Source organism: Lepidochelys kempii, chromosome 7 (assembly GCF_965140265.1).
Source record: "Lepidochelys kempii isolate rLepKem1 chromosome 7, rLepKem1.hap2, whole genome shotgun sequence".
Taxonomy (NCBI): Eukaryota; Metazoa; Chordata; order Testudines; family Cheloniidae; genus Lepidochelys; species Lepidochelys kempii.
Genome location: NC_133262.1, coordinates 77,340,796 through 77,353,361, shown reverse-complemented (window position 1 = coordinate 77,353,361; position 12,566 = coordinate 77,340,796). Strand labels below are relative to the sequence as shown.

The 12,566-nt window shown below is 39.2% G+C and overlaps 1 protein-coding gene across 4 annotated transcripts in view; it reads left to right on the top strand.

Annotated features, from left to right (window-relative positions):
• The window catches only part of ANK3 (ankyrin 3), a 554,708-nt gene that overhangs the window by 55,937 nt on the left and 486,205 nt on the right, over positions 1–12,566 (top strand). For all 4 annotated transcript variants that reach the window (XM_073353398.1, XM_073353395.1, XM_073353403.1 and 1 more), the window contains one exon: positions 10,187–10,225. In XM_073353398.1, coding sequence (XP_073209499.1) covers positions 10,187–10,225 — 39 coding nt within the window. The remainder of the gene's footprint in view (positions 1–10,186; positions 10,226–12,566) is intronic.

Below are 12,566 nucleotides of genomic sequence, written 5' to 3'. Positions count from 1 at the left end.
TCTTCATTGAAGCACTTCAATGTGTCCTTAAATATTGAGTGAAAAGATGGTACTAGAATGCTTGAAAAATAATGCATGCATATATTCTGTCAATGTGTCCTCTAGAGCCCTGAATCCAATGATACAAACTTACGTGATTTCAAAGGTATTTATTGTTTACAGTCCTGCATGTGGAATTTTGACACAGTCATATAACTGAATATTACTAACAAGAGCAGGCTGAATAATTTAAATAGTGAATTTTGTTTTTCTGTTTGTGAATTGGCTCTAAATAAACCACTCTTTTCTTGAATTATTAATTATTTGAAACTGAAATTATTTCTTCCAATACTTCTTGGTCTGTAACTTGTTCACAAGCAGTTGATTGTAAGTGCTTTGATTTTCAAAGTTTGAACTGTTTTGACTGGACTTGCAGATAACAAAGTATGTTTCTGTTTCCTGACTGGAGGAGTATTACTCTTAGGTTCTCAATGTGAATATTTAATATTACAAAATCTGAACTATTTTTCTTACTATTCTACCATATTCACTTAACACTTGTACTGCCAGCAAGCTTGTTTACTAGAATGTTCGTGGAAACCAGCATGCAAAGGGAGTGCTGGAACAATTTGCGTGGGGTGGGGTGCTGAGAGCTATTGAACCCAACTGTAAACCTTGTATATGATGGAAACCATTTCAAGCCAGGGAGTATAGCAGCACTCCCCAGCATGCCTAATTCTAGCACCTATATGGTAACATTCTCTGCAAAATTATTTTAAAAATCTAAGAAATGTCCACCAAACTTATGTTGTTTTATTTGGGGTGAGGAAGGGCGGGAAGAACGTTACTCACCCAGTTCCGGTATTAACTTGTATGGTTTTAAAATGATTTGGGTGATGAAGGGTTAACTGAAAAGAGGAAATTTATGGTTGAAATACTAGTATAGAATTTAAATATAGTGACAGTATAGTAGAGATGAACAATAAATGCATATATAATTAGTTTTTGTGATAGCTGACAAATCAACAGAATCCTAAAGAAGTCTATACAGGTTGCTACAAAGGAGAAGATGATGGCACGATTGCCAAATGTATAATTTTTAAAATAGAATTCTCTTTTTGACACATTTATGGATGTATTTGGGAGTTATTTACACTAGAGCATTATCCAGATCTTTTGCACTCTGTTGCTTTTTCAATTTGTTGCCAAACCTCCTCTTCCACTGTCGTGAATTAACTTTGATCTTTGCTTCTCTCATATCAAAATACAGAGACCTGTGCCAACGTGAAAGCATCTTCTATGACATGAGGCTAGATGAAGTCAAGGTGGATTCACTAAAGTGGTACATAATGCTGGTCTTTTTCTAATAGATTCCACAATTTTCCAGCTTACAGATAACCACCTCAACTGACTATTTTATGGTTTTTCTCATATAAGTACATCTGAAACAAGTTTGATTATCACTACAAAAGGTTTTTTACCGCGCGCTCTCCTGCTGGTAATAGCTCACCTTACCTGATCACTCTTGTTACAGTCTGTATGGTAACACCCATTGTGTCATGTTCTTTGTGTATATAAATCTCCCCACTATATTTTCCACTGCATACATCCGATGAAGTGAGCTGTAGCTCACGAAAGTTTATGCTCAAATAAATTTTTTAGTCTCTAAGGTGCCACAAGTACTCCTTTTCTTTTTGCGGATACAGACTAACACGGCTGCTACTCTGAAAGAAGTAGTCAGTTTGTGAAGTGGTGCTACAGTCCACCTTTGTTGGGTCTATTTGCCCGTTTTTCCCTCAGGGCTCCAAGCAGTTCAAAAGAAAGATTATCTTGCAAAAAAGTCAAGGGAGTACTTTTTGTGTTGGAGGAGCCCAAAAAGAGTGCCAATGAAGAGCTCTCTGAGAGTGCAAAAACTTCTCTTCAACAGAAGTTGGCTCAATAAAAGATATTAATTCACCTACCTTGTCTCTCTAATGTCACTAAAGCAGGGGTCTCAAACACACGGCCCATGGGCTCAGTTATTTGCTGCAGCTGGCCAAGCTCCCCTCACCCGCCACCCCCTCTTCCTCCCCCCCAGCACGCCATGTCCCCGCTCCTCGGCCTACCTCCAGGTGCTTCCTGCTGCCAAACAGCTGTTTGGCAGCACTTAGCGCTTTCCAGGAGGGAGGCAGGGGGGAGGAGCGGGGAGCTGCACGCTCAGGGGAGGAGGCAAAGAAGAGGTGTGGTAGGGGCAGGGATTTGGGGAAGGGGTTGGAATAGGGGCAGGGAGGAGTTAGAGTTGGGGTGGGAACTTTGGGGAAGGGGTTGGAATGGGGGCAGGAAAGGGGTGGGAAAAGGCAGGGCAGGGACGGGCCTCATGGAATAGGTGGAGTGGGGGCAGGGACGGGGGTAGGTGTGGGGGCTTTTGTATCTTTATATGAAAAGGTGTCAGTGATGCGGCCCTCGGGCCAATGTACTAGTCCTCATGTGGCCCTCATAGTGATTTGAGTTTGAGATCCCTGCACTAAAGTAACTTTAGCTTACATAACTTAAGCCATATGTGGGAATAGTGTTGCCAGCTCTCTCTGGATCTATTCTGGGAGGTTTCATCACATGACATAATGGCATTAATGACTGACCTACTGTACTCATTCACTAGAGAGCCATCATTTTGCCTTCAGTGGAAATAAGTGTCGTATGGATAATAATTGATGCATATTGCCTACATAAATAATTTTGCAAAATCTCCACTTGTAATGTGAATCATATTTTTAAATAGCAAAATTGGGTTTAGGTTATTTTGCTTGTTAATGCATGTTTAAATGTTTGTGTGCATGTTTCGTTAGTTAATTCCATTGTTTAAAAATACAGAATATAGCATACCATTAGAGGATGACAGATACAGAAAAAACTCATTGATTAGACTTAAAATCAAATGTTATTGCATTTACCTTATAGAAGTACAGTATAGTCCTGTGGTGGAGTAATCTTTGCTCACAGTTTTTCCTTCTTAAATCTGTTCTTCAGTTGGCCTCTTGCTGCTTTCAGCAGTTCTGGGGACTTTTTGATGTATTCATAAAAGTCAGTGCACGACACACTGTAGTTCGCTTGCACCTATAACTCTGCTTTCACAACACTTTCGCTCAGTCAGTTTCTTTGCTCCAAAGCTGAATCATTAAACTGAAAACCCTTTCACAGTAGGCATCTGAGACTGCAATTGAAAGTGTGAAAGACACGAGTTTAAACATTTGGCTGTTTCCACTTTCTGGTATTTGTTTGAAAACTTCTACCCATCTTTGATCTATTTTTTGCTTCTTTGAAATGATTTCTCCTCTTATTTGCTGTAAAACATCAAACAGCTTGTCAAAATCAATCTCAGTGAGAAGAACTTCAGCCAACGTCTCAAGATCAGACCATTTTACTTTATTGTCCCAGAGAGAGAGGACTGACATTTGTTTGAAAACAGATGCCTTGAAACCAAGGTATGCAGTGCATCTTGACAATTCCTTATCTGCTTCCTCCTTAAATTTCCTCTTATTAGATGGAGAGACATTGCACAAAATAGCCTCAGCTGATCTGCCATGGAACTTGTCCTCTTTCCTTCTCTTTTGTTTAGAATGAAGACCTTCCATGACACAATCTAATTCTGTACAGCTGGCATTATTGTATTCTAGCTTTGAGTGCTTCATGAAATACTCCCATCAGGTTATGCAGAAAGTAAATGTAACAAAGAGGGAGAGATTCCTGCTCATCCACAGTGAATGCTTCCCATATAATCTTGACACATTCTTCTTCCCCCTCTGATATGAAATATGCCTCTAATGAAGGCCAGCATTGTAGGATTCATTCAATCGCAGGCAGAGGGGACATCCTCCTAGTTGGTATGTGACACAGAAGTTCCTTATGCTCAATTGCTACGAATTCGAAGAATGAACTGAGGGTGTATTTTTTTTAGCAGAGGAAGAGAACTCGCTATATACTTTCAAGACAAGACTTTCAACATCAAAACTCAAAGCTTTCATGCCATTTTAATACAGTTTTGAATTATGTGGCATTTGTGTCCAACCTCAATAATTCTGTCATACAGTTGTTTAAGCTTCTGATAAAGTGACCCATGTTTTCTAAAATAAACAGAGGCATTATCAGCTACATGAGATGACACAGATTATAGGAGGCAGTTTTCTTCTATGATATTTGAAATGCATGCAGGAATGGCCTCATTTGTCTTGTTATTATCATGGTAAAAATCAAGCAAGCCATGTTGAATCCCTTCTGTCTTGGAAAAATGACCAACAGTTACTGGGAAAAACTTCCTATTTCTCTTATTAGAGGTGTCTAATCCAACTGAAAGCCCCCCTGCTAATTCAAGATCATTAAGCAAAAGTTCTTGCGATTTTGGTGCCAAAACATTCTCAGTAATACTACTTGCTTTTGTCTGTCCTCAAGACATTTTTCTTGCAATTTCTGAATTCGGTAGAAACCTTGGAAGCATTTTGTTACCACAGTCTTGACTAGCATAACTTAAATGATGACCCACACCATGGTACATTCCTCCAACGTCTGCTGCCATCACTAGAATTTCTTGAGGTGTGTCTTTTTACCAAAAAACCCACCCCATAAACCCAAAACAAAACTGTAATCTGAAGTGTTTTTTTTTCTGATTTTTCACAAATTCCTTATATTTCATACATTCTGCGTGGATGTTAACTTTTAAAGGAAAATGCTTGATGATACATAATGCATTCTGCTGTAAATTCATCGACTTTGCGAAGCCAGTTTTTGTAGTCAGGGTCTTTACACAAGTTGTCATTTTAACAACAATAGTTTTTTCTTTTTTACGGTACTTTTGGAGCTGCTATATTTTGAAGACCCCTCACCATCATCCATTTCTGTTCTCTTTTTTTGACAGTGCAAGACAGTTGCTGTGTAACATAGTCTAAAGAGACAATGCGAACATGGCCGTGTGCATGTGTATATCAATTATGGTACACAGACTTTTGGTCATGACAAAGTCGCAGCCACACAAGGTAAAGAAATGCATGCACGGGGCAAATGTTGGGCAGGCAAATGCACATTATTATGGCATTTTAAATACTGGCTGGACTACAGTATAAATCGGATTCAACGTTCAATATGCATTTTCAGAAAACCCTATGATTTATCTCCTGGGTTGCTCTCAGCAATCTCCTGGAGATTTATATTTAATTCTTAGAGACTCAAGGGCAATCCTGGAGATTTGGTAACTCTGTGTGGGAGTCCTATTTGGTTAAATTCTCTCCCCTGAATAACTCTGTGTATGGAGAGAGGTGATACTTCAATGGAAAACTATGTATGTGAAGCCACGATGTGATCCTTTTAGTAATGCTTCACCAGGCATTATTAGAATGAAACATCTTGACAAATGTGGGGTTTTTTTAGCCACAGTGCACTGAGAGCAGTTGTCTCTGAGATTCTTTTCCCGGACATCACCTCTCTCCCATCAGGGGACTAAAGGAGTGTTATGGAATCTAGATTTTCCAGATAAGTGTACAAGAGAGTGCAGAAATTCACCAATGCATGTCTCCCTGAATCTGAAGAAGTGGGTTTTTTACCCACAAAAGCTTATGCCGAAATAAATGTGTTAGTCTTTAAGGTGCCACCAGACTCCTTGTTGTTTTTGTGGATACAGACTAACACGGCTGCCCCCGATACAATACATAATATTTCTGCTTCTTCAGAATGCTAACTGGGCCATCCTTCCCTATTGCTGCTGATATTACTTCTATTTTTATATTAACTTTCAGTTTTCATGCTGCTCATCATGTAACATTTTTTCAAAGTTGGCTTCCTTTGTTCCTCTTAGCAATTAAGGATAGCGCCTAGTCCATCTTTTACTGCAACTGTCCTATTAGCTGCCTCATGTAGTTCTGAGTGCTATAGCAGCTTTGTCTGAGAAATTCACAGGCGACTGGGTGAGCCTAAGAGTCCTCAGCACCAAAACTTTTGGCAGAGTTTTATTGGTGTTTTTGCTTGACACTCATGCTGATGCTCAAGTGTAAACTGATATGTTTGAGACTTTAGAAGCAACAGTTTACAGGTAGTGTTCCAAATCTTCATTTAAGGAGAAGACATCAGGTATTTCTAGACTTCAGTATCCTCGAGCATGCAAATGATAGAACTCTCATTCTCATTCCTAACATGAACCCAAATTTTCTACTGCTGTAAATTGATGGAACTCCTTTAATTTCAGTAGAGCTGTGATGATCTACCCCACAAGAGAATTTATCCCATTTTTCCAAAACATAACACATTCTCAACTGATGTCCATCACTCTGGCCTAACAGGCACCCCTTTTGTAGATACCAGTTTAAAAACCAAAGACAGACACACAACTATTGTTATCTTACTTTATACTGGAGTAGCACCCCAAATGTTGTGGGCACTGAATCACAATGTAATACTTAACTTCCTATAGTAAGCTGCTGTGTCTGTGAAAGCTGCAATACTAAGCAGCTGTGTACTGTCAAACTGTGCCTGCTTATTGGATCAGACTAAGGATGTCAGCCAGTGAGAGCATAGGAATGCTGTAGAATAGTCAGGATGAAACAAACCCACATCTCTCAATTACAGTGCTAGAGAGCAGTTGCAGGAAAGTGAGCCGCTGCTTCAGTGCAGAAATCTTGGGGAATGTAGAAGTTTGTTTTGATGAGCATGAGCTACAGAGAACTAGAACTAAAATTGGGGGGTGAAAGCCTGACTCCACTGAAGTCAATGGCAAACTGCCAGTGATTTCAATGGGGCCTGAGTTGTACCAAAAGAGCTTTACCCATTTTCCTGTTCATTGCAAAACTGAATAATTCAGTGTGCGAGAGTGGAGCAAACACTGTTGTAAACACCATTTCCACTGGTATCCTAATTCATACATCCGTGTGGAATAGTGAAAGTTTTACATATGGCTAATCTCCTCAGATACTGATTTGATAGTTCAGATTTAGTCAATACTAATATTTAGTTGAATACTAGCACCGTTCAATTCCATTGGGATCCTAGAACTGGTTATCCCAGATAATATTTTTCATTGGCCTTCTTTCAGTTTTTTTTTTCTTATGTTCAGATTTTATAAAGTTAGGGAGAGCTAGGACTAACTTTAAAATCTGTAGGTTTTTGTACTAATGGGAGTTGTAACACAGGAAGACAAATTTTTCACTAGCGATTTAATAGAGTTTTTCAGGTACATTAAGGATGGTTTATTCAGTGACTCATGTAATTATTTATATAACTTATGAATAACTGGATACGCAGACTGGAACTGGCAGAACCTATTATTTCTTTAGAATTATAGCAAAATTACTATTAGACTGGAATGTCATTTGACTTTATAGATATGGGGACTTAATGAGTGATTGAACAATTTAGTTTGCTTTTGGCTTTTCCCACAGAAACAAAAAAACACTTTAATAATAATAAGAAAAGGAGTACTTGTGGCACCTTAGAGACTAACCAATTTATTTGAGCATAAGCTTTTGTTAGCTACAGCTCACTTCATTGGATGCATACTGTGGAAACTGCAGAAGACATTATATACACAGAGACCATGAAACAATACCTTCTCCCACCCCACTCTCCTGCTGGTAATAGCTTATCTAAAGTGATCACTCTCCTTACAATGTGTATGATAATCAAATTGGGCCATTTCCAGCGCAAATCCAGGTTTTCTCACCCTCCGCCCCCCTTTTTCCAAAAACCACACACAAAAACTCACTCTCCTGCTGGTAATAGCTTATCCAAAGTGACCACTCTCCTTACAATGTGTATGAATCTTCCATCTCTCTGGTCACGCTATTACAGACATGAAGGTCGCTATCTTACAACAAAAAAACTTCAAATCCAGACTCCAGCGAGAAACTGCTGAATTGGAATTCATTTGCAAATTGGATACTATTAATTTAGGCTTAAATAGAGACTGGGAGTGGCTAAGTCATTATGCAAGGTAGCCTATTTCCCCTTGTTTTTTCCTACCCCTCCCCCCTCAGACGTTCTGGTTAAACTTGGATTTATGCTGGAAATGGCCCACCTTGATTATCATACACGTTGTAAGGAGAGTGGTCAGTTTGGATGAGCTATTACCAGCAGGAGAGTGAGTTTGTGTGGGGGTGGGGGTGGGGGGTGAGAAAACCTGGATTTGTGCTGGAAATGGCCCATCTTGATTTTCATACACATTGTAAGGAGAGTGATCACTTTAGATAAGCTATTACCAGCAGGAGAGTGGGGTGGGAGGAGGTATTGTTTCATGGTCTCTGTGTATATAATGTCTTCTGCAGTTTCCACAGTATGCATCCGATGAAGTGAGCTGTAGCTCACGAAAGCTTATGCTCAAATAAATTGGTTAGTCTTTAAGGTGCCACAAGTACTCCTTTTCTTTTTGCGAATACAGACTAACACGGCTGTTACTCTGAAAACTTTAATAATAATAAAACTAGATGTGGGAATAAGGAATAAGTAGAGATTTATGATGCTGTGTATAGGTCAAAATATTTTACTATGCATAGTTTTTATTGTGGTCATTGGCAGGCATGCTTAGATTTTGAAAATAAAATACTTCGGAGTTAACTTTACATATGATGTGTAGGGAGTTAAATGTGTAGCTTCTGTTAGTGCGATATGCAGTCTGAATTCCCAGTGTATTAGGCATCTAATGTACGTGTTAACAAATATATTTGGGTTTAAAGTTGCCCACCATATTTTAAGCATTTTGGACCAAATTTTCCCATCCTTACTCTCATTGAGCCTTCAAAGGGACTAGTTGTACAGTAAGGTTATAATTCAGGGTGAGTAAAGATGGCAGAATCAAGGCCTCCCTGAGGTATGATGTTATTTAATAAGGACAAAAATATGTTCTATTTTGATATTGTGAATATATAGTTCAGTGACCATCTTGTCTTTCCAGCCAAAGTAATTAGTTTTGTAACTTTCCATGCCATGCTTCTACTGCCATTGTAAATGGAATACGCAGGGGGAAGGGATGAAGTGAACCCAATGTAATTATCTTGAAATGACTGTGGAAGTAAAGCATGGTAAAAGTTAAGGCTGCATGGGGGGAAAAGGGGATGGAAGAAAGAGAGTATGTACCTAGAAGAAAAGTTATGGTTACGGCTTTCATTTGTCATGACTCAAGTAAAAGTTTTGGATTATTTCAAGAGTGCTAAACGAACTGATGTTTGAAACTAAAGCTTTTTTCATTATTTAGATTACATATTTGTGTGGGATGAGAATCAGGTGGCAGCATTTTAGAAATATAGTTCCCCATTTTAGTCTTTTGTGTCAGTTGTCTCCCTGGTCAGGACTTTGATATAGAGGTCTCGCAATTGGAGTTGGCATGAATGCTTTCTTAGAAGTCAAGATGCTTTGCCTGTCATATGAGCAAGTGGGCAGGTAGGCAAAAGTTTAGACTATCTGGAATGATTTTAAATCTTCCCCATTTATGCTACATATTGTTTTTCTTCCTCTCCGTGTCTCTCACATACTCACTCAAGTTCACATTCAGATCAGTGTCTATTATGTGTGTAAATTTGTGTGTTCTCTTTTTCCTTTTGTCCCCCTTGCTCAAGAAGTGCTCTTTAGACATTGGCTTTCTTGCCACTCAACTAACAGCCTTTCCTTCTTGGGAAAGTTTGTTGAGAAGGTTTTGGTAAAGCAGCTCTGATATCATCCATAGCCTATGGATTTTCAACCCTGTCAATATGGTTCAAGGCCTGAGTGTGTTATGGAGAATGGCCCGACCTTGCTGGTTGATCATCTTCAGCTAGCAGGGAGCAGATCTTCACCACTGAAGTTAGTGGAGACATGACATTTTACACTAGCTGAGAATCTTGACTGGCCCTGTTCATGATGGCATATATTTTTGAACAATCTCTAATCAGCGCTGTGGTGTTCTAGACCCTTGTAGTCTGTCAGTCAGTCTGTTTAATGTCTGTATGAGTCCACTGAGGGAATTAATAAGACTGCAGTACCATTGAGATGCGGCTGCTGATACTTAGCAATATGTCCTATTTTCTTTGAGCTCAACAGGTATGGGATTTGCATTTCTAGGGCCTCAGGTGACTTCAGTGGGCTTTGGATTGGTCTATAGTACATATTGCAATGGTTTATTGTGCCTTCATATATTAATATTATGTTTTTGTATTAACAACACACATTACTTACAAGTTTTAATTCTTCTCCGTTAAATTTTTACTTTTTTGTTTTTCAGATGTACCACAGATTGTACCCTCCAGGAAGCCCTAGAAAGGTAAAAAGAAAATATACATTAGTTCATTCATACTGATTAATTCCTTTTCCCTTCTTGAAAGTCCACACAATTATTTTGTTCCAGCTTTATACTTTACAAAGTAATATGCAACTAAGTTCTGAATACATAGAAAATGTTATGCAATGTTTATTCCTGCGTCCCCTCCACTTTTAGAACTTTGCAAAGTCTTAGTAAGCATCTCATCCTTCATGGAACACTGAATGTGTGCCTGTTTTGCCTTTATACTTCACCTTTTCTGCTGTTGGAGTCTGTTAATGTATTAGTATCCATTGAAGTATCTTATTGTTGGTTTGTACTTATTTTTATCTGTTCTACATGGGGCATGTTGTGATTACCGTGTTCATGACTTCTCCAAAATCTTCTGAAATGCTTTACCATTTAGATCAGTGGTTCTCAAACTTTTTTTTCCTCGTACCACTTGAAAATTGCTGAGGGTCTCGGCGGACCACTTAACGAGCTTTCTAAATGTTGTTTGTATTGTTAGCTAACTATTGTAAAGTGCTTTGGATAAAAGCTGTCTATAAAAAAAACCTTAATAATTCTACAAATAAAAGCACACAGCTCATATTTTAATATCAGTAGTCTTACCTTTCTAATGCGATGGATGTGCCCTCTCTCCCCCACACAGCAGCCCCTGAGCTGGGGCTGGGAAGAAGGGGGGTCTCTCCCCTGCTGGGAAGGAGGGCTGTCTCTTCCTGGGAGCCACAGCCCTGGAGCTGGAGAAAGTCACCTCTTTCTCTGGCTTCCAGAGCCCTGCATGTCCCCAATTCCCTCCATCCCCTCTTCTCACCCCACCGTCCCCTCACAACTACTTCCTATTCCCCGTAAGGCCACCACTTCACCTTACATGTGCATCTTCTCCAGGGTCCAGGCTCCTAATTAGTAGAGCAACGCCTTTGCAGCTCCACTAATTAGGTGGGTGGCCCTTCATTCTCTTGTGTGCGGCCACCCAGGCACGCACCTTAGAGGGATCTATCTGCAGAACACCTGAATGGAGCTCACGGAACACAGTTTGAGAACCTCTGCTTTAGATTGTTTCACAGGAATTCAAGTGAATTAAGCCAAACTGAATTAAGGCCGCTGATTCTGAACAACAAAAGCCACACAGGGATTTAATGTGGTTTAACTAATTCATTTTAAATTACCTTTACATGGTTCAGATTAACTTTCCTGAATATCGTTGTGTAGACAAGCCTTAAGTGTTATAAATCTGTACAGCGCTTTCACATAATTGCCATCTTCGTTAGCCAATGCTTTCTTTGGTATACTCCTTTCCCATGTGTAATGAAAGGTTAAAATAAGGTGACAAAACTACCAGAATTGAGAAAGATTGGGTCAGGATGATATCTACTACCTCTTCCCCCACCACTTCATCCCTCTTCCCTTCCTTTGGGTTAGGTATTTGTGCTAGAAGAAGTCACTTGAGAGACAGATGGTCAGTAGAACTTTGCACAGTGAATTATATGCTTCAGGTAATGTTTCTGTAAATTATTCTTATATTGAGAATTTTTGCTTGCGTGACTTAAAAAGTGATTTTTTTTTTTTTAGTGTTTACATTTTTCAGATATAATTGCAGAACCAAGTTTAAGTAGTTTGTGGCACAGTACATCAGAGATACTTGTGCTGTTGTGACTGATTATAGGCCCAAAATGTGATCTGTTTTTCTCACTAGTGATCATTTAATCAGACTACTCTAAAAACTTGGCAGACCCCAACTGAATCTTCATTCTCCTTCTCCTTCCTCCTCCCCCAATTAAACTTTAGGAGATTCTACTTCTCAGACTTACAAAAGGATAACTTAATGAAGCAGATGCCTCTCTTACTTTTCAGTGATGCTCCCTGACCATACATTTCTCTTCTACACAAGAGCCTTTATCAGAGCAGCCTCTTCCTCCGAGTTAAGGTTGCTGCTGGGTCTTGTGAAATTTATATAGCTTCTAATAATGGAGAAGAGCATCAAATGGACAAGGCTTTCAGGCAAGAGAAATCTCTGTCTCTCTGTTGTAATAAATCAGATATGAAACTTTGGCTAACCTGAGAGAGAATGATGAGGTGCAAATTAGCTCCTTCCCGGGTGAGCAATCCCCCATTTGTCTTTAAAAGAACAATGTTTAATATTTTTATGCCTTCCAGTTTTAATAAACTTTGAAAATATCGGTTAATTAGAGGTTCATAACATGCTTCAGTTAAGGTAAAAGTAATCCTCTGTGGCTTAGGTTTTTGAGGAAGAAATATACCAATCCTGAAACTGTCTCCTCTTTGGTAAGAAACACAAACATTCTCAGTAGTGCGCATTGCTTCACTTTCTGGATGTTTGAAT